Source organism: Bufo gargarizans, chromosome 5, assembly GCF_014858855.1.
Source record: "Bufo gargarizans isolate SCDJY-AF-19 chromosome 5, ASM1485885v1, whole genome shotgun sequence".
Taxonomy (NCBI): domain Eukaryota; kingdom Metazoa; phylum Chordata; class Amphibia; order Anura; family Bufonidae; genus Bufo; species Bufo gargarizans.
Genome location: NC_058084.1, coordinates 355,016,095 through 355,039,632, shown reverse-complemented (window position 1 = coordinate 355,039,632; position 23,538 = coordinate 355,016,095). Strand labels below are relative to the sequence as shown.

General features: G+C 42.9%; 1 protein-coding gene across 1 annotated transcript in view; it reads left to right on the top strand.

The window, feature by feature from the left end:
* Positions 1 to 23,538, top strand: part of RIPOR2 (RHO family interacting cell polarization regulator 2) — a 176,428-nt gene that overhangs the window by 126,519 nt on the left and 26,371 nt on the right. The window contains 5 exon segments of the mRNA XM_044292731.1: positions 5,450 to 5,643; positions 10,903 to 11,071; positions 18,549 to 18,656; positions 18,658 to 18,685; positions 22,686 to 22,847. Of these exon segments, the coding sequence (XP_044148666.1) occupies positions 5,450 to 5,643; positions 10,903 to 11,071; positions 18,549 to 18,656; positions 18,658 to 18,685; positions 22,686 to 22,847 (661 nt within the window).

Here is a 23,538-nt window from a genome sequence, read left to right as displayed (position 1 = left end):
AGGGTACAGAGGCTTTTTGGTTGCTCTATATTACACTTTTTGTGAGGGAAGGTAACCAAATAATTGCTGTTTTGGCACTTTTTTTAAATTTTTTATTTACAACATTCATCTGACAGGTTAGTTCACGCGCTATTGTTTATAGATCAGGTTGTTACGGACTCGACAATACCAAATATGTCTTTTTTTGGGGGTTGTTTCAGTTTTACAAACCGGATTCCAAAAAACTGAATGCAATGATGTGGAGGTGCCAACTTCTAATATTTTATTCAGAATAGAACATAAATCACGGAACAAAAGTTTAAACTGAGAAAATGTACCATTTTAAGGGAAAAATATGTTGAATCAGAATTTCATGGTGTCAACAAATCCCCAAAAAGTTGGGACAAGGCCATTTTCACCACTGTGTGGCATCTCCCCTTCTTACAACACTCAACAGACGTCTGGGGACCGAGGAGACCAGTTTCTCAAGTTTAGAAATAGGAATGCTCTCCCATTCTTGTCTAATACAGGCCTCTAACTGTTCAATCGTCTTGGGCCTTCTTTGTTGCACCTTCCTCTTTATGATGCGCCAAATTTTCTCTATAGGTGAAAGATCTGGACTGCAGAATGGCCATTTCAGTACCCGGATCCTTCTCCTACGCTGCCATGATGTTGTGATTGATGCAGAATGTGGTCTGGCATTATCTTGTTGAAAAATGCAGGGTCTTCCCTGAAAGAGATGACGTCTGGATGGGAGCATATGTTGTTCTAGAACCTGAATATATTTTTCTGCATTGATGGTGCCTTTCCAGACATGCAAGCTGCCCATGCCACACGCACTCATGCAACCCCATACCATCAGAGATGCAGGTTTCTAAACTGAGCGTTGATAACAACTTGGGTTGTCCTTGTCCTCTTTGGTCCGGATGACATGGCGTCCCAGATTTCCAAAAAGAACTTTGAATAGTGACTCGTCTGACCACAGAACAGTCTTCCATTTTGCCACACTCCATTTTAAATGATCCCTGGCCCAGTAAAAAAACGCCTGAGCTTGTGGATCTTGCTTAGAAATGGCTTCTTCTTTGCACTGTAGAGTTTCAGCTGGCAACGGCGGATGGCACGGTGGATTGTGTTCACTGACAATGGTTTCTGGAAGTATTCCTGAGCCCATTCTGTGATTTCCTTTACAGTAGCATTCCTGTTTGTGGTGCAGTGTCGTTTAAGGGCCCGGAGATCACGGGCATCCAGTATGGTTTTACGGCCTTGACACTTACGCACAGAGATTGTTCCAGATTCTCTGAATCTTCGCATGATGTTATGCACAGTTGATGATGATAGATGCAAAGTCTTTGCAATTTTTCGCTGGGTAACACCTTTCTGATATTGCTCCACTATCTTTCTGCGCAACATTGTGGGAATTGGTGATCCTCTACCCATCTTGGCTTCTGAGAGACACTGCCACTCTAAGAAGCTCTTTTTATACCCAATCGTGTTGCCAATTGACCTAATAGTGTTAATTGGTCTTCCAGCTCTTCGTTATGCTAAAATTTACTTTTTCCAGCCTCTTATTGCTACTTGTCCCAACTTTTTGGGGATTTTTTGACACCGTGAAAATTTGAATCAACGTATTTTTCCTTTAAAATGATACATTTACTCGGATTAAACGTTTGATCTGTCATCTACGTTCTATTACAAATAAAATATTGACATTTGCCATCTCCACATCATTGCATTCAGTTTTTATTCACAATTTGTTTAGTGTCCCAACTTTTTGGGAATCCGGTTTGTACATAATAAAGCATTTTTGAAAAAAAATATTTTTTTAGTGTCTCTATATTCTGAAAGCCATAGTTTATTTTTATTTTTTGGGCGACTGTCTTATGTAGGGGCTAATTTTTTTTTTTTCGGTATGAGATGACAGTTTGATTGGTACTATTTTAGAGTGCATATGACTTTTTGATCACTTGGTATTACACTTTTTGTGATGTAAGGTGACAAAAAAAGGCTTTTTTTTACACCACTTTTATTTTTTTACGGTATTCACCTGAGGGGTTAGCTGATGTGATATTTTTTATAGAGCAAGTCGTTACAAACGTGGCAATACCTAATATGTATACTTTTTTATTTAAGTTTTACACAATAGTATATTTTTTCAAACAAACAAAAAAATTTATGTTTTACTGTCTCCATAGTCTGAGAGTCATAATTTATTTTTATTTTTTGAGCGATGGTCTTAGGTAGGGTAGGATGAGGTGACTGTTTGATTAGTACTATTTTGGGGTGCGTATGACTTTGATCACTTGCTATTACACTTTTTGTTATGTAAGGTGACAAAATGGCTTTTTGATACCATTTTTATTAGATTTCTTTTAAGCTGTTCACCTGAGGGGTTAAATCATGTGATATTTCTATAGAGCAGGTTGTTGCGGACGCGGCGATACTTAATATTTATACTTTTTTTATTTTATTCTTTACATTTAACCAGGGCTTTTTTTCTGGCGGAATGCACCGGAACGGTGTCCTGCCACCTTTTGACATCGCAGCCTGCCATGCTCCAGCATCGCAGGCTGCGATGTATCAGCGGGGAGGGACTGGGGGGAGGAGGAGCTGGGGGCCGGTGCGTTCACTGTGCTCCGGCCCCGCCGCTTCAGTACAGTTATAAAATGTGTAATTAAATTAATAATGATTCATGCTGCCCCCTCTGTAGTATAACATTCAATATATTGTACTCACAGGGCTACTGTTATCGTAATGCAGGCCGGCCGGGCAGACGAGCGGCAGCGTCACTGACTGACGTCACGTGCCTGCGCCGCCTGCTTCATTCATAAAGTAGGCGGCGCAGGCACGTGAGTTCAGTCATTGACGCTGCCTCTCGTCTGCCCGGCCGGCCTGCATTACGATAACAGTAGCCCTGTGAGTACAATATATTGAATGTTATACTACAGAGGGGGCAGCATGAATCATTATTAATTTAATTACACATTTTATAACTGTACTGGAGCGGCAATGGGGGGTCTGTGGATGATACTGTTATGGGGTGGGGGGGTCTGTGGATGACACTGTTATGGGGTGGGGGGGGGTCTGTGGATGACACTGTTATGGGGTGGGGGGGGGTCTGTGGATGACACTGTTATGGGGTGGGGGGGTCTGTGGATGACACTGTTATGGGGTGGGGGGGTCTGTGGATGGCACTGTTATGGGGTGGGGGGGGGTCTGTGGATGGCACTGTTATAGGATGGGGGGGGTCTGTGGATGGCACTGTTATAGGATGGGGGATCTGTGGATGCCATCCACATATCCCCCATAACAGTGCCATCCACAGATCCTCCACCCCATAACAGTGCCATCCACAGATCCTCCACCCCATAACAGTGCCATCCCCAGATCCCCCACCCCATAACAGTGCCATCCCCAGATCCCCCATTAACAGTGCCATCCCAAGATCCCCCATTAACAGTGCCATCCCCAGATCCCCCATTAACAGTGCCATCCCCATCTGGGGGGTTTCTTTGCTGGGCTGGACTTTTATAGCCCCCCCAAATTTTACATGCATCCCTGTTCTCTAAAGGGGCGGTTTTAGGGAGCGGTCCTAGGGGTGGGTAGGGGAGCGGTCCTAGGGGTGGGTAGGGGAGCGGTCCTAGGGGTGGGTAGGGGGGCGGTCCTAGGGGTGGGTAGGGGCGTGTTTTAGTGTCTCCATAGTCTGAGAGCAATCATTTTTTTTATATATTTGAGGCGATTGTCCTATGTAGGGGCTCATTTTTTGTGAGATGAGGTGACGGTTAGATTGGTGCTATTTTGGGGGGCATACGCCTTTTTGATTGCTTGGTATTGCACTTTTAGTGATGTAAAGTGACAAAAATTGCTTTTTTGACACCATTTTTATTTTTATGGTGTCTATCAGACAGGGTGGATCACGTAATATATTTATAGATCCGGTTGTTACAGACGCGGCGATACCTAATATGTGTTTTTTTTATTTATTTATCTTTTCTATTTTTTCGTTATAAAATGAGGGGAAAGGGGCGTTTTTTTTCTTTTTTTTTAACATGAAAAATTTTTATATTTTTTTTTACTTTTTTCTGTCCCACTCTGCAATGCATTACAATCCATCTGTTTTGTAATGCATTGCCTGTTAGTGTATTACACAGAGTAATACACTAACAGGTTGCCTAGGAGACCCAGCCTGAGGCTGGATCTCCTGGGCACCCATAGAAGGCAGGTCCCCGTGCCATGCAAGGCATTGGGCAGCCTCTGCATGGCATCGGCTGCCTTGTCAAACATCGGGTCCCACGCCACAGCAGCGCGGGGACCCGATGCGCTCCTTCACCCTCCGCAAACCACTTCTATGTCGCGGTCGTCAGTGCTGACCACGGCATAGAAGGAGTTAATCCGCCAACATCGCTGTAAACATGGCCTGGCTATCGGGGACTTCCAGACCCCTGCAGTGATTGGGCGGGCGCAGCTCCTGCACCCACCCGATCAGCCCACCGTGCATGTACGGCGGAATGCGTCCTGGCACAGCTTCCTCCGCCGTAGATGAAAATGAACATGTGAATTTCTGTATAACCTAAGCATCTAAAAATGTATGTTTATTAGTAAAGTAGGGTTAATATCTATTTGAAAAGCAAGTCTGAAACATGGGAGTGTTTCTTTAAGAGAGCATTCCCATGACCGTATTTTCAATCCACATATGATCCTCATGTTTTCCGGGTTTCTCACAGACCTATTCACTTCTATGACGGGGCAAAAATGCAGACCGCACACCGATGTCATCCGTGTGTTGTCCTCATCCGTTTGGCTATAGAACATGTCCCATTCTTGTCTGTTTTGCGGACAGGAATAGGCAGTTCTACAATAGGCCTCGCAGAAAGTGTGGGATGCACACAGCTGGTATCTGTCTTTTGCAGATCCACAGTTTGCGGACTGCAAAACGGATACAGTTGTGTGAATGATCCCTAAGTAATCAGGCCTCATACAAGCAAATATGGGGTCCCCTACCATAACTGCCATACCAATGACTAGTGTGTTGGTGGTAAAACTTTCCAAAAAAGATACTATACATTTGTCTGTCCTGTTCAGTGCCCCCACACACACTTCTGATTAACTTTTTTTCATTGACTGCAACAATTTTTGCTCCCATCTACAAGATACAGAGCCTTTCAGAAAAATGTCTGGGATGTAAATTATACTGCACCCTAAATAACCCTCTCAAACAAAAGTAGTATACGGTGTAATGCTGACACCCATGTACAAGAAGGGGTTAACTGGCATAAAGTAGACTTGGCGTAGTTGCCCATAGCAACCAAGAAAGGCTCTATGAAAAATTAAAGGTGGAATCTGATTGGTTGCCATGGGCAACTAAGCCAGTTCTACTTTACACCAGTTTGATAAGTCTGCCCCATAGTCTTTTCTGGTCTTCTTTCATATACAATGTATGTTTGATCTTCACTAGTCCCTTTTACCTTTGCAGTGCAAGCCATCTGTAAACCGAAGCAGGTCTTCCAGTATAAGTCTAACTGTTGAGAGTGCTTTAGAGAGCTTTGATTTCCTGAACACCTCTGACTTTGATGATGATGATGATGTTGAGGAGGATGGTGGTGGTATGGTTTGTAACGGTGGAGGTGCAGACTCCGTGTTTGCAGACGCGGTTGTGGAAAAGACAAGGTAAGTGGTCACACAGGAGTGCGAATATGTCTTACATAGAAAATCCTGGTGCTTACACGATTCAAGGAAGACTTTGATCCGCATAGCAGTCAGACTGCACCAATTAATACCTCTGAGCACATTCTAGAGTGGAGGTCTAATTTTGGGAAGTCGCATTGGATTTTTTATTTATTTTTTCATTTGAGATGTGTTTTAATTTTGGATGGTAGATTGTTAAAGAACAAGTGGCAACTGGATGACATAAAATCTTCCTTGAATACAGTTTGGACCTTGACGATGTTACTAACGTCTTCAATGTTTTTCCTTCTCTGTCTTTTTAGCCCGTTGAGTCTATGCAGTGGAATAAGCTTGTCAATTACAAATGCAATGGGCCAGACATAAGCAGCATGGTGTAGGTTTTGCTTTTGCATTGGCAAGATGTTTTTTTCACTGCATGTTTTGTGTCCTGGCCCTCGTTTGCTTTTATCCCATCTGCTGTGTAATTTGGTGTCTCAGTTTCATTAATTTTGTGTCGTTTTACAGTGGTGTACTTTTATTCTTTTCTCTGCTGCTCAGCATTCTTAAAGGAAATCATAGTTTTTTTCATCTTAAAAAGGGTTGTTAAATCAAGACAACTTGTTATGTGCATTTAGGCCCAAGGGAAGATGCTGTAACTTACATATTTCTCAGGGAAAACATGTATTACATTATGTCCATTAAAGGGGTTGTGTCATGAAACATATTCTACATTATTCAAATCAGCACCTGGATTGCAGGTAATTGAAAATTTAGTATAGCCAGTGAGCTATTCAATAAAATGTACCGTATTTTTCGTCCTGTAAGACGCACCTAGGCTTTAGAGGAGGACAATAAGAAAAACATATTTTTCATTAGACCTCAGATCAGACCAGCAATCAGACCCCCAATGTTAATAAGATCCCAATATGACCTCAGCTAATAGCCCCCATATAAATAAGTCCCCCCCCCCATTTAGACCTCAGATCAGTCCCCGGCCATCAACCATATATCAGCCGTCAGCCTCCTAGAATATTTTTTTTATCAACTTACCTCACCTTCTCTGGACACCACCGCTCCTCACCTCCAGTGCACTCTGTCTTCTTCCTGCCGAGGCTGTGCGGTGGCCCGACGCGCACAGCGTGAGGTCACAAAGCGCCCTCACGCTGTGCGCAGCCAGCTGAGGACCAGGAAGCGGTGAGTACAGAGCCTTCCATAATGGAAGCGCTCATTGGTATTCGCCCCATAAGAGATGGGGACATTTTTTCCCACACTTTGGAGGGGGGGGGGGGGGGAGTGCGTCTTATGGTTTGAAAAATACGGTATATGTATTGCGCCAGCTGCTGTTAGTTCATTTACTTTTTTATTTTGTACGTCTCACTGAGTTGGTCGAACGTGCTCAGTTTAAATCTTTAACTGTCACCAGCCATATGTTCTGTTAGAAGCTGTGGCAGTTACAGGGAGAGAGCTGCAGCAGAAAGGACACGCCTCCTGGGAAGCTCTGGATCCATGTGGGGTACAGGGCTGGTTCTAGCTTTGTTAGTAAGAGATTGTCATGTACTATATGATGATGTCATTTTGTACATCAATCATGGCATAACCCCTTTAATGGTTGACCATGTAATGAATGGTCTTGCCAAGTCTTCCAGAGAGAAAGTGACTTTTTACAGCAAATGTCCTTGCAGGCTATTATAGGGGGGGAGGGGCTGTCCTGTGAAAGGGGGTTGCCTTCTGACAACCATATGCATTGCTAATAAATGCATGTGGTAAGGTGTTGTCTTGATGAGATGTGACATTAATCACTAATATTAGCCTAATATTCACAGCATACCTTTTTTGGATGAATATTATCCACAGTGGTATTTTCAGTACAATATGCGGTTTTTATATGCTTGGCGTATGCCCTGGCAAAGCTTTAGACATATCCATAGGTCCTCATTCACTAGATGAAGGCCAAAGGTGTCCTTTCATTTATAGCTGAGTTGGCATACATCAGGGCACCTATTTTGTTGCTGAACAGAATAACTTTGTTTATATTATTTTTTGTTTTGTTAAATTTTTCCCTATAATGTTATTCAGAAGTATTTAGTACCCCCCCCCCATTTTTTTTAACAGGAGCTGTGGGAGTGGGTGACATGCCACTGTGTGCCTATATCAGAGGCATCTGTCAGAGGTATATTAGGAAATCCCCCCGACATACAGCTCTATCGTACACTGCAGAAAATAAAAAAGATTTTAAAAGAAAGTCAGAGAAAATCTCCCCAACAGAACATCAGATCCATAGTGAACACTATTATATAACATTATGTGAGCCTTAACTATTATTTTTTTATTTCTTTTGGAGGGAGTTTTCTATAGACCAGGCCCCTTTTATACTACTACTATACCGTTTGCCAGGATAGGAGGGAAAACACAGTGTGTAATTTTCTCACGGCCTTACATTCACATTGTACTATTCAAATATTACTAAATGTATATATAACTTGAGATATTTCACAGCCCATTGTTTACTCATTCCATATAACTCTACCCTTAACGTACACTTGATGACAATACAAACAAACTGATTGATTGTATTCCTCGTAAGTGCGGCCTTTGAGGAATTACTGTACAATTCATGATAACACGTTTTACTATTTTCCCAGGGAAAATGTCGAATCACAAATGAAGTTTGGGTTAGTTTTGTCAGTGAATCATACCTTATTTGCCAACTGGAAAAAAGAAACAGTGTTGTGTGTGTATTGTATGTGCTATCACACACCAGTCAATGATTTGTATCCTTTCAGTGACATTTCTCTAATCAGCAGTATATCATATAGAAAGGAATCAAAGATTCTACTAGGTCAGATCTTTTAATGACATGTAACAGTGGCTAACTAAAGATGTGGACCTACTGGGTCATTAATTGGTTTGGTGTATGGCTAAGCCAGGATACATAGTCTAAGAGCTCTGTTACTGGTGCGGTCTGGCAATTTGTGGGAGCCAGGGTGCAGTTGGGTGTAGACTGTCCTACAGGGAATCCCCAGGTTGCCAAGCGGAGGTCAAGGCAGGCAGCACACAGGGGAACATAGGAGAATAAGCCAAGTAGTCACCAAAGACAATGGAAATAAATGAAGGCCAACGCAGACTACAACTTAAAGAATCCTCCAGTACAAAACATTGTGGAAAGGGTCCTTTCAAAAACATAGGACACTTTGGCATTGATTAGAGTCAGGAGCATTTAACATACACTATCCCTGTAATTGGCTGTACCACAGTTTCCACAACCAAATCAATGTAACACCGAGGTGTACCTGAAATGAAGGCTAGAGGGGTCCAGCTACTATAGATTATGTCAACCCATACCATAATCCCAGAAGTAGGGCCAGTGTGACGTTCCCTTTTGAAGGCCTTTTTTCGTGGTGTTGCCCACGTGGTCTCCAGACCAGTCTATCATTGCGTCCAAGACAAAAGTGAGGCTTATTGCTGAAGAGGAGAGACCTCCATTGCCTCTTGCTAAAACCTTTGAAAGCGGTGGCATGAGGTCAATGGAACATCTGTATCTGGATGTCTGGCTCATAGCCTAATGTCATGCATTGAAAACACCTAATCATTTGCCACCCTAGTCTGGGTATGTTACATCCAGTTTCACTTGCAGTACAGAATGGATCACTATGCACCATTCTTCTAATCTGATGATCCATCTGTTCAAAGCTTCTTGCGGTCATTCAGTTTCCACACGTTGAAAATATTATGCATCGTGTACATGAAATTTGGCAAATCTCATTCACTTTTCTGGTACTGTATTACGCTGCCAGGAAAATCAATGCATAATTCACACCATGTGCCTATACCCTAAAGGGCCTATTCTCATATAATCATTAGAATTTCAGAAGTTAGCTTGTAACAGTGTGCAGCGATCAAACAACGAACAATAAATCGTTCATCTTCTGTGGATTGGACAAATCTGCCTGACTAAAAGACTGTTAATCACCAGTACATTACCTTCTCTTATCAGAAATCTGCCAGTCGATCGCAATAATGGGCGAATAATATTTAGCGATTATTGTTTTGTGTATGTACAAACTGAATGCAATTGACTCGCTAAATCATCGATCGCTGCTCGTAGGTGAAAAAAGATCTTCCTGTCTAATAGGACTCTGAGCCTCCTAAGGCTACTTTCACTTACTTGCGTTTTTAAATCTGGCATAGCAGGATAATGCCACAACCCCCCCGGGTTCCCCATTAACTTCAGTGGGATCAGACAGAAATCCAGACCCTTCCCGACATAATACCATCTTTCAGCTGGACAAAAAGTTGTGAAAGCAGCCCGTTGGATCCCATTGTAATCAGCGGTTTGCTGCATCATCCGGCAATGCCAGATACCATGAACTCCGCCAGGCTGTTCTGGCAGAGGATTTTAGAGCAATAGATAAACGTAGGTTAAGTATCTTGATCAGGATGTTATGCTATCAATAATGTATAGCTTTTTAAATGGTCTACTATCAGGGGCGGACTGGGAACTTAAAGTGGCCCTAGAAAAAAAATACTGAAAGTGGCCCCGTTTTGTAGTCGGGTCCAAATTGAAGGAAGTCAGAGCCAGCACAAGAAGGCACGGCCAGCAATACCATATTGTGGCACATTATACCACCTCAACAGAGCCAAATACCACAGTCCATCACTAAATACTGGGGCCTACAGCACAAAATACATCCCCAAAAACTTCCACAGGTGGGCCCAGGTGGCCCCCTGGTTTATTTAAGGTGTATTGCCAATCCGCCCCTGTATACTAGCCAAAAGCTCACATTATCAGCTTTTTGTCCCCCCCCCATTGATCTGAATATATACACTATAGCAATGCCTGAATAAGTGGATTAGTAGTAGTAGTTAATGATGACAGTGTTACATATAAATGTTGACACTACTCAATGTATGACACTGTTTTCACTGTAAGCTTGACATATGGCTGCCCCGGGGTCCCCTCCTCGCCGTGTTTTGCTTTGCACACCAAGCCTTGCTATTCTAGTCCTTGTCTTTGATCTAACAAAATAGCATTGACAAAACTGGGAAAGACTTATTTCAATGTATTCCCACCAAATCTAATAGTAGACCTTATAAAACCTTTGAAAAATATCTGTTATTTTAGTAAATCTGCGGCATGGATTGTTATTAATTAGGCACGCCGCTATAGAGCCATCATAAGCATGCAGCATAGAATCCATGAATGTACCACCATTGCCTTGGATACAAGAATGACATGTGTCTGCTAAAGTGTCTGTTTTACAGTTACAGATCGGACCACCCAGAAGCCAGGGGACACCTGAGCGAGGCACTAACTGAAGACACAGGTGTTGGCACCAGTATTGCAAGCAGTCCCCTGCCCCTCACTACAGGAAATGAGAGCCTGGACATCACGCTGGTCAGGCATCTACAGTACTGCTCCGAACTTATTAAGGTGAGATGACTAGGAATTCATTCATGTGATAGAAATAGTGGCTTATATTTGGCACTGTCTCAAAATGTACAAGGGGTTCTTTAGTATTGGCGTAAAAACACTTCTGTATAACTTTTGGCATCCATTGTAATGTGACATTGAATAGTGTAGCAGTCTAAAAAATACATTTTAACTTGTCATGCGAATGCCAAAAGGACACTTGTGGGGTTCATTCTACTCTTGTACTTATAATCAACAGATCAAGGGGGTATTCCTATCTCAGACATTAAGGGCATATCACTAGGATATGCCCCCAATGTCTGATAAGTGCGGGTACCACCTCTGGGACCCACACCTATACTTATAACGGAGGCCACAAAGTGTCGGAGCGTACAGACCTGCACCTATCTGACTAGTTTCAGACTAGCACTTAGTATCCAGCAGGCTGCCGGATACTAAGCGCTAGTGTGAAACTAGCCTAAGCGATGCGGGTACAGCCCCAACAACGTTTATCATGGCTATAAGAACAAATGCCCAATCAGCACTTCACCAAACAGGAAGGAGAATGGTCTGTTGGAACCGGTATAGTCCAGTGGGACAGGACATGCCGTCTATGGAATTCCGCTAATGGTCACAATGGAGAGTTGCACGGCAGATGCTCCTCATGAAGAGCGTCCCTTCGGGCTCAACTCCTCTCATGCAGGTCATCACATGCAACATGCGTTCCATTGGTGTCCTCTTAAAGTGCTGGCCTCAGCATAGACTCCAGTCAGAAACCTTCTCTCTCTTCGGTCTTTAGTTCCAGTTTTTAGCCCCTGACATCTGGGCAGTTTCTAGTTGCCCCTCAAGACTCTGCAGGAAGCGTCTGTAGGTACTGGACAATAAGACAAGCCTTAGATGCCAAATTTCTTCCTTATCAAGTCACAGCGGGAGGTTGTTAGGTGGAAGCTGACATAATTTAACTAGTATGTAGATAGACGCTGGTTCAATTATCTACCCCCTCATCCCTGTGTGGTGCTGACTTCCAGGCTAGAGCAGACTGGTTGAGCAATACTAGGGTGGCCACTTTCATAACCCCAAAAAGGAGGACATCCTAGGCCATAACTCTACTAATTAAACCCCACCCACCACCCTGCTATGCCCTGTCCCCTTTTGCTGTACTATAAGACACTTACTATGTTAACCCCTTAATGTTTTGTTCCATAGCACTGACTGGCCTAGTACTGCTGTCTAGTTGGTATCCCCCACAAGCTCAGTGCCTCTGCCCCTGTCCTGAGAAGCACCAATCTGATGTTCTGCTCCTAGTGTGCTGTCCTGAACATTATACAGGCTGGTGAGTCACTGCATTGATGGACTGACCAGTTCACTGTGGATCAAGCTGCTGGCCAGCTGCCTTCATCAGAAGTAGGGAGACCTGTTCCTCAGTGCTGGCAGGCCAAACGAAAAGAGGGGGACAGGGCCAGCACTGTTGAGGCTGACAGGCAGCACAGAGGTCCTCTGCTAGAGCCTTCTGGGACTGTCTCTCCCCCAAGCTGCAGTGAGAGGAGACTTGTGGATGTCGTAAGATACAGCTCCTCCTACTGTCTGCGCACCGTTTTCCATTCGGTTCTTTGTCTATCTGCAGTTTGTCATTCTGCAGAGAAGCCCATCTTACCCATCCCAGGCGTCCTTCCAGGCCTTGCGCAAGACGGAGGTCCAGGAGCCAGGAAGTTAGACTGTCGGACCTAAAGCCAGACAGCTCACACAAAACCAGCCAAAATATAGAGGCCTATTAAAAACACAATGCACCATCACAGGCCCTTTGCATCCAGTTTACCTTTGCATCCTTTTTTTCACTTTTCAACATATGTTTCCCAATTATCCTGGATCCAACAGGATAGTCACCTATTTTGGCTGCTGTCTCAGGAAGGATGCTTCATGTCCAGATTTCAGCGGTATCTGTGTCCACAATACGCAGATACAGTTGAATACAATGGTGAAGCAGGGAGCCGTCAACCTGCCCCACCATTCACCCTGTGACCACTGCCACAGGCAATCTATGCACCTGCTGTGATGAGCTGTGGAGTCCCACCTTGAGCTGTGAATGATGTGCTCTGTTAGCTATGGGAAAGGGGCTAGGTGAATATTATTTTTAATAAAACCTTAGGGGTATCACTACTGTGTGGGGGTATCAATAGGGGTACGATTTATGTGTTGGGGACTTTCAGGAGACATTACTATTGCGAAGGGGCATTCTTATTGTGTGGGGGCACTAAGAGGGTATAATTACTCAAAGGAGGCCTCATCACTGTATGAGGACACATACTGTGTGCCACTCAAAGAGGGTACCATGTGTGAGGCACCATTACTGTGTGTAACACAAAGGAGGACAATGTTACTAAGTAGAGGCACAAAGGAGAATAATTGGGATTGGACATATGTATACAGACGGTGGAGTTAAAGACATGGCTTAACATAAAAAAAAATGGCAGAGCATTCCTCTTTGCTTTCTTTGAAAGTTGAGAAGTATGACCCTATCCTCCAAGTAGCCAATAAATGTTGCGCCAAAGAGACCTTAAAAGTAGGAATTACCCTACACCCTTCATACTATACACTATTAGGGGCTCTGCCTTTTTTCAGACCACTTCCCTCCACTCCACCTGTTTTTACTTTAGGGTATGTCAGCACGGTTCAAATGGTGCAGATTTTGTTGCGGAATTCATAGTGTAAAATACTGTACAACCCCTGAGCAATGTGAAGAGGACCTGAAATATTTTCACCATGTCTCTCTGACATGAACAAAAATGTCTAAATACCACGGCACTCGCAAAATGTATTGCAGTTAGAATTTCTTTTTATTTAATCCATCGAAATAAATAGCGTGGAAGCAATGCATTTTGCGAGTGCCGTGGTATTCATACATATTTTATTTTGAACCTTTCTACCACTGAGCACCACTCTACTCACCTGGAGTGCCAACCATTGCCCCAACTACTCTCCGACATGAACAACCCACATATAAAGGGATAAAATCCACAACAAACCCTTGCTTGCAACTGGAATGCCCGTCGGCCCCATTAACTATAATGGGGTCCGGCAGAGATCCAGCCATAATCTGGCATATATGCAGAGAATTGGCCGGACAGAAGCCGCTGCATGCTGTGGTTTATGCCGTTTCCTGGCATTCTCTGCCGGAACTGGCGGCCAGATCTCAGTGCCGCGTTTGTGAAAGTAGCCTAATACTTAAAGGGTAGGTGCATCTTTGCATTCTTTTTAGGCCTGTTTAAACTGGACAGTTATCTTCACAGAGACTTTTGAACCCCAAAATCCAGACCCTTATGGAATAGTATGTTATGAGTCTGTATTAAGAAATCACTTTAAAAAATTACTTTAAAATATTTCATAGTTTACCTTATTTCTCTGCCCTTTGAAATTAATGGAATCCCTCAGATAGAATTTGTATTATTAGCCCCTGAATTTATCTGGGCGATCATATAGGCATTCATATGACATTGCCGCTAACTGTGTATTAAGTTTGGACCGAAGGTAAAGGCATGTGACCGTTGGAGTTAAAGGTGCCCCATACATGTGGCAAAGTTGGTCAAACCCATTCATTTTGGCGAGAGCGGCTGGCTGTCTTATGATGTAATGGAAAGAAGAATCTTTAATTTCCGTGCTTGATCTTTTTGTTCTCAAGGGAGATAAGCCTTCGTCAGAGGTGTCTGGCAGCTGCTTATCTAGGCAGGAAAGAGTGCATATGTATGGGGGAGTCAGGAAGAATAGCTGTTGGAGTGTGGGTACCCGGAGTTTAGATTTGAGACTGACAGACATGGAGTGGTGGCTCTGACAAGTAAAACGCAGAACAATTCCATGGTACTTGTAAACTGTATTATTTGGGTGAGGTGTAGCTTTCGGCCAGATAAAGATCCTGCTGCCCAAGCAGATCAGGCTGAAAACCTGACGTTAAGAGCTCTTGTAAGCAGATATCTGTTTCAGGGACCTTTAAAACAGACCATACACAAAAGATAAATGATAGCATGTCCACCACATTTCAGCCGGATTAGCTAACAGTCTATGTGATGGCAGGTTCACTCAAGTATATAGTAAAACAAGTAAAATATAGTGTAATACAGTGGCTCACCCCTGTTTATGGACCTAGGTGCATTGTCATAGGCATACCCACTGCCAATTTAGAGAACAAGAGAAAAAACATCAAAATGACAAACTATCATCTAGGAATATATGAAAAAATATTATCAATTGGTATTAATCAATATTTTAATAAAAATGTATTTCATGATTAGTGATGAGCGAACTTCTGTTTTAAGTTCGGCGTCTAAAGTTTGGCTTCCGGTTAGCGGAGAATCCCGATATGGTTCCCGATATGGATTCCGACTTCCGTTGTGGTCCGTGGTAGCGGAATCAATAATCGGCCATTATTGATTCCGCTACCACGGACCACAACGGAAGTCGGAATCCATATCGGGAACCATATCGGGATTCTCCGCTAACCGGACGCCGAACTTAAAACAGAAGTTCACTCATCACTATTCATGATAACATATATAAAATATATCGTAGAAAACAGCGGCTACACCCACAGATCGGTATTGGATATGAGGTGCTCACCTCTAAAAGGCCTCACCTCAGGCCTAGGTAAAGAAAGTATGTGGATAAAGTTAAGAGGGGCACTCTCTACAGAGGGGATCACATACGAATCGTAAAGTGGATATTATAATAATTAATTTAATACCTTCACTGCAAATGACAACAACAATAATGGGCGATCCCTAAAATATTAAAATGTATACACACACACACAATAAAACCACTTCAATCAATATCTAAAATCAACTGTTCTGTGAAGGAAAAAATGGTAAAGTGTCCACCATATGTATATGAATATATCTTCTTGTCAGGGATGGTTTGTCCTTAGTTACAATTACAGCACTAATATCTTCAGAGTTGATGTTCGATAACTTAATCCTATTAAAGTGCACTAGTGCCGTTCGTTGTTTAGTTTATACAGTCTGAGCAGCCCAGAATATCGTTATCCGATTATATATTTCACTGCTGCAGGTCAATTCAACCTCAATTGTCCCTGGGTCCGTTGCTCTGTTGCGCTATGTGTGTCAGCCAGCCGGCTGTAAGGTGCGCTAGTTCTGTCCAGATATAAATATATAAACATAACCCCCCTCCCCCAAATGGTTAAAAAGTCCAAATAGATTGAATTGGTACCAGGATAAACAGTTATCATATATCTCCATATAGTACTTTCTTCAGTCTAAGGCTACTTTCACACTCGCGTTTTGGCTTTTCGTTTGCGAGATCCGTTCAGGGCTCTCACAAGCGGTTCAAAACAGATCAGTTTTGCCCTCAATGCATTCTGAATGAAAAAGGATCCGCTCAGAATGCATCAGTTTGCCTCCGATTAGTCTCCATTCCGCTTTTGGAGGCGGACACCAAAACAGATCCGTCCTGACACACAATGTAAGTCAATGGGGACGGATCTGTTTTCTATGACACAATCTGGCACAATAGAAAACGACTGTGTTAAAGATAATACAAACGGATCTGTTCTAAGCGGATGCAGACGTTTGTATTATCTGAACAGAAGCACTTGTGCAGATCCATGACGGATCCGCACCAAACGCGAGTGTGAAAGTAGGCAGTCTATATGTAAACTGATTGTGGATTATTCATTGTTAGTAATAATGAATTGCCCGGGCCTTTGGTAGTATTAGGATAGTATTAGTGTAATAAATAACTCTGTCCAATAATAATGAGCTCAATGTTACCGCTCCTGAAGTAATACTCCGCCGTCTCTCTCTGCTCGGAGGGAACGCTGGCTCTTACTGTGCTCCCGGCGTTCCACGTGCAAGGTACATATCTCATTGTCAGGGATCCCACATCCCGCACCCTTGTCAGGCAGCTGTTTGGTAGTAGCTCCAGTGATAATGCTATACAACTCTGTCCATTGTGTAGTGGACGTAGCTGCTACTGCAGCACTGCTCCCATTCAAGTGAATGGGAGCATCATTGCACTAACCAGCTCAATCCACTACGCAATGGAAGGAGACGTGTAGCTACTCGTGAACAGCTGTTTGTAAGGGATGTGGACCCCTCAGACATTAAATGCCTATCTGTAACAGGCGGTGAATAAGAAACAACTAACCGGTTTAACTTTGGGCTAGCCCTAATTGCGTTATCCTTACGATCATTTGGTTTTAACCCTTTAACCCTTATACAGGGATCTGGTCTTCACTGCAGGGAACTCACCAAGCCTCTACCTCTTGAATGCTCCCAGTGTAGTTGACAGTTGACCCACGGGAGTCAGAGACACGGGTACAAAGCACCAAGGAGTTAGGCAATACTCGTAGGCGGTAAACAGGCAGAGGTCAGGGCATGTGGAGTTAATGCAATTCTATAAAACAAATCTGTCAGGGCAGGCAGCAGTGGGTCAGTGCGGTAGACAGGCTAAGGGCAGGGCAGGCAGTGGAGTAGGTAATAGGCAGAAGTTCAGTACACAGACAGACAATGAGAATAGCCCACCTTAACTAGTAAAACTAAGAACCTAAGTGAGGAGTGAAACGGTAGCCCATCTTTTATAGCAGAAGCAGATTAACAATTAGAAGTAGCTATGCAACTGCACATAGAGCTAAGAGAGGGGGGGAGTGGGGGCAAAGAAAGGCAAAATTAGGAGTAGCAGTGGTTCAATGAATCATTTTCCTAGTAGAAATAGCAGGGCAGCGATGTAACACTATCCCAGGTATAGGTCATCAGTATCAAAATACTGGACAACTCCTTTAAGCAAATAATAATGTAATACTTTCCTTCACAACTACTGTAGGTGAGTACACCGGCACAAGTTACTTTCATACACATTGCACACTATGTTGTAACACTCCTTTTATTGGAAATAAGCATCGAGTATGTTGGATTTCATCCTGATCCTTTGTTTCCCAGGGAGATATAAGCTGCCAGAGGGGTCTGACAAATGAATATACCTCGCTCTGTTGAATTAACCATGCATGTTTGAGGAAGTAAGGGGTAATCTCTGTCGCCTCATGTCAAAGCCCCATTCACTTCTATGAAAACCGACCTCATGTACACAGACCCATTGAAATGAATGGGTCAGGATTCAGTCCGGATGCTATGCGTTTGCTTCACCCATCGCACCCGGACGGAAATCTCGCTCGTGTGAAAGAGGTCTTAAAGGTGCAGTATTCGGGTTGTAGCCGAGTTCGGGAGGAACATGACAAGCTTTACTACCTGGTTCTGGGTTTTTATAATGGAGGATTTCAAGCGGCATCAGGAAGAAAAATCTGACCTTCTTACCCTCTTCACCTGTACAACCTCAAGGGGGGGCGATACAGGAACAGTTTTTTATGTTATCACCCCTCTTTACAATCAGGGAGTATATTTGCTTCCCACTAACCGGAAAATGTATGTGTTTTATACATTAAATGCATTTAAATTACCTAAAATAATATTTAACAATCTTTTTATGTTTATTATAGCAAATGATTACTTCGAGTCAAGTGCTGTTTGTCTTGAGAGATCTGAAGAAGAAACTTACTAGACAAAGTCAAGTGATCAAGCAATTGGCAGAGATCAGCAAAGACAACAGTAGGCAACACAAATTCAGTTGTAGAAGGTGAGTGAAGATTTGCTAACAATCCATCTCTAGGGACAATTCAAGCCTGCCTGCTGTAAGATAGGAACGAGGCATGGCTGTGTGTGCTATGTGTGCTGTGATAAGTGTATGTGGGCAGCCTACAGCAGATGTAGAAGAAAACTTTCGGTGGGGTAGGACATCTCTAAGTTTATGTTCACATGGATACATTTCACATAGATTTCAGGACAAACATATCCCTTTCTAAAGCGAAACGTGCGTAGCCACCGGCAGATCAGCACTATTGAATAGGCCTAATCCGCAGTCTGCTCCACGGCATGATAAACTACAAACCTACAGCAGAAATCCGAGGGTCAGCTTTGGATTTCAGCCATGGATTCGGCAGCAATACACAATGTGTATTTTAAACCATGTGAGCATATCCAAATATTGATTGAGCTCGTTGAGACCTCACACAGCTCAGTGCTGGATGATGAGATCATCTCTCAAAAAATGCTACCCCGGCAGCCTGGGGAGGGCACCGCCTGAAGCAAAGTGCTCACCTTAGCCACTGCCCTTTTGAGCTTTGACCTATATTTACTGTATGTATTAAACAGATAATAGTTTTTTTTTTAATAAATGGCTATGGCAGAAAAAAATATATACATATGTTGCATTAGACTTTAGGTTAAAATCTTCATTCCTTCCTTCATTCATTTTTGGACCCCATCATATGCAGTTTGCTGCCTTCACTAGCTCTGGTGCATCACACTGCTCCATTCCTATTCTGCTTCCTCCTTCTAAAGCCCATGAAGGATCTGTTCTCCCCTATTCTGGCAAATCTCCCTTCCCCTGCAGGTTCTGCCCTGAGTTCTCTGAACTCTGTCTGCACTAATGTGTGATATTTTTCCCTGCAGATACTTTTCCCTTCAACTTCCCCCTGGATCTTTAGCAGTGAGAGAAGGTAGAGGAAGGGCAGATGTTAGTCCTGAGTGGACAGCAACTAGGAGCAGTGGGCTGTCCGATCTATGTCAGCAGCGGCACTGCCAGCTACATACAGGAGTAGCACAGCTTCTATAGCAGCAAAATGGGACATTTAATAAACATAGTGCTCCGCTACCAAAGGTTTATTTCACCAGGATCACTATATTTTCTAATCTTGTACCCGCTTAACATTCCCTATTTGTACATGTTTTTGCAAGTTTTGTGCACGTTAAACCGTTTCTTGTGGTCACATGTAAATGTAAAAAAATGGCGCACTATCATAATGTAAAATAGTCTTCAATGTCAGACTGGTATTTACATCGGTAATTCTTCTGATCATAGCCTGGGGCTGTTTTTTAGGTTGTATCATAGGACATGCACACTGCACTTCACGTGGACGCTAGCTGCAGATTTCATTAACAAAGATGCTTTTGTTCATATAATCCCGCCTAACACTGCATAGTTTCTTAGCAAATATTCCATCATGCAAGATGATTCAGATGTGTTCTGAGCAAGGATTTGTAGGCACAGGACCATGAGGTGAAGACATAACATAGTAACATAACATAGTAACATAGTTTGTATGGCTGAATAAAGACTTGAATCTATCCAGTTCAGCTTATTATCCAGTGGAACGCAAAAAAACCTTCTAGAAGTTAATTTTCCTAATTTTAGGTGAAAATATTCCTTCCCAACTGCAATCAGGCCATCAGAATAACTTCCTGGAACGACAACCTTTCTCCAGAATGCTAGTAACTACATGTATAACATGTAATGTTATTACAGAAATACATCCAGGCCCCTCTTGAACTCTTTTAGTGAGTTCACCATCACCACCTCCTCTGGCAGAGAGTTCCACCATAGTCTCACTGCTCTTACCGTAAAGAATCCTATTCTAGGTTGGCTTAGAAACCTTATTTCCTGTAGACCTAGAGGATATGCCCAGCACAGGCACAGTCTTGGGTATAAATTGATTATACAACATCTCTTTCTATTAACACCTCTGCCGTGTGCAACTAAAGTCGGACAGAATATCATCTAAATGTATAAATTGCAGGTTTTACTGAATCTTTTCCCCAAAAACTATATGCAAATCTACTCAAATCCAACTGCTCTACAGACTACACTGTAGTTTGTGCCCAAGACACCAATCTATTAAAATCAATCTGTAGTGTAGCGTGTATATTGTCCTCTTTTGTGTTAATTACTTTACACAATTTTGGTTTGTCAGCAAAAATTAATATGTACCGTTAACCACCCTCTGTTTTCTATCACTCAGCCAGTTACTTACCCACATACAGACGTTTTCTCCCAGTCCGAGCAGTCTCATTTTATATACTAACCTTTTATGTGGCTCTGCATCAAATGCTTGGGGGAAATGAAGATATATGACATTAAATGACTCGCCCTTGCCCTCATTGAAACTGATTAAATTAGTTTGACAGGACCGATCCCTCATAAACCCATGCTGATACTGCATTATGCACTTATTTTCATTTGGATACTCCAGGATAGTTTCTCTTAGAAAACCTTCAGTTTACCCACAACAACCGGCCTATAGTTTCCAGGCTCTGTTTTGATCCCTTTTTGAATATTGGCACCACCTTTTCTAAGCACCAATCCTGTGAAACACTCCCGTTCATTATAGAGTCCTATAATAATTATTATTATTACATTACTTATCTTAGAATCCTGGGGTGTATGCCATCTGGACTAGAGAATTTTAATCTTTTTAAGACGCTGCTGCACTTCTTCCTGGGTCATATAGGCTTTATTTAACGGGGAGTATATTTGGACACTCTGCATTTCATCCAACATTTCATTTTCCTTGAATGTAGTAGAGAAAAAAGATATTTAATAATTTTGCTTTCTCCTCATCGCCCTCTACAACTTCTTTCCCTCATAACTCTTTAAAGGGAATCTGTCCCGAGTGTTCTGCTGCCCTCACTTTTAAATCCAAATATCTCCATTGCATGGCAATGAGTCCCCATATTCATGAGCTCACTGTTCTCCATGCCCACTTGCCTCTGATTGCCAGTTGTTTTTTTCCATATGAATCAGCAGCAGGTGGAGCGGAAAAGCCAGGAGCTCATGAATACAGTGACTCAATGGCATTTGCTGGAGCTCTTCAATACACAATTTTGGCAAAACTGCTGGGTCAGTTAAAGAAAGTGACCCAGTGTTTTGCTTAGGAGAACTGTCACTAGTTAATGTTGCCCTTCGTTAGGACAGATTCCCTTTAAAGGGTCAACACGTTCATTTATATAATTAGAGAACATTTTAGGGTTAGTTTTACTCTCTTTGTTAATGAGCCTCTCAGTTTCCAGCTTGGCTGCTATTATCTTTCTTTTACATAATTTTTATTTTTTTTGAGGTCATTGTCCCTGTTAATGAGATTGAGGGCCTCTCTAACTTGATCAAATTTCTCCTCCCTGAAGTCTGGCTTTTTGTGCCTCCCCAACGAAACACCCTACGGCCTCATGCACACGACCGTTCGTTTTTTTGCGGTCCGCAAATTGCGGATCCCCAAAAACAAGCCACTCGTTTGCCTTCTGCAATTTGTGTAACGAAACAGGCTGCCCATTGTAGAAATGCCTATTCTTGTCCGCAAAACGGACAAGAATAGGACATATTATATTTTTTTTGCGGGGCTACGTAACGGAGCAACGGATGCGGACATCACACGGAGTGCTGTCCGCATCTTTTGCGGCCCCATTGAAGTGAATGGGTCCGCACCCAAGCCGCAAAAACTGCGGCTCGGATGCAGACCAGAACAACGGTCGTGTGCATGAGGCCTAAATATGTTGACTAGTTTGTAATCAATAAGGTACAAAGCAGTAATGTATTGTGTAGAGGACATCTTGTATCCTCAGGGCAGCAGGAACTTTCAATTTCCCTCACTTTTTGGTAAAAAGTGACACTGATTTGCAGCACCGGGGTCAGCAGGTAATTGGCTAGGTGTCTACTGTCTTTTTCTAATGATGTATCTACCAAGCAAGTCAGAAATATAGAGCCTTGCAATAAATATTCAAAGGTAACTTAGTATTTTGTGCCTTAGTTATCTCTGGATTTCACGACATGCCGTCACTTCTATCCTTCTGGACGAAATGCACCACGCCTGCTCACATGTACCACATAAATGGCGACAAAATGGTAAAACAGCTGCATGAAATCTTTAGCCAGATGGTGAATTCTGAAAGTCCAGGACTTGCTGATACAGGTATGACAGTATTCATAGGGAAACTGTTTGTAAATCTGTGCATTAATACTTCCACAGTCTGTCCTTTTAGTCAGTGATCATAATCGAAGAGAGCGAAGGGTATAGAACAAAGATCGGTTGGGATGATTTGTTGATAATTTTTTAACTGGTCATAGCTTTATAATGGATCCGTCAGGTTACTGTGTTATTTTGCTAGATGGTAAAGAACAGAGTATGATACCCCTAAGTGCACTCTCACAGCAGGGTGATCCCTTGATGCCCCCACACATTATGATGCTCCTTAGTGCCCCTGACACATTGCGGTGCCTCCTTAGTTCCTCCCTACAGATTATAAATACCGTAAATGCCCCCTCACAGTAGTAGTGCCCTATCTGTGCCCCTTCACAGTTGTAATGCCCTCTTTGTGCCTGCTTCACAGGAATAATCCCCATTGTGCCCACTTAACGGTAATAATCCCCATTGTGCCCCCTTCACAGTAATAATCCCCATTGTGCCTCCTTCACAGTAATAATCCCCATTGTGCCTCCTTCACAGTAATAATGCCCTCTGTGCCTGCTCCATAGTAGAAATCCCCATTGTGCCCCTTCCATAGTAGAAATCCCCATTGTGCCCCCTTAATAGTAGTAATGCCCTCTGTACTAGTAATGCCCTCTATGCCCCCTTCATAGTAGTAATGCCCTATATGCACTTT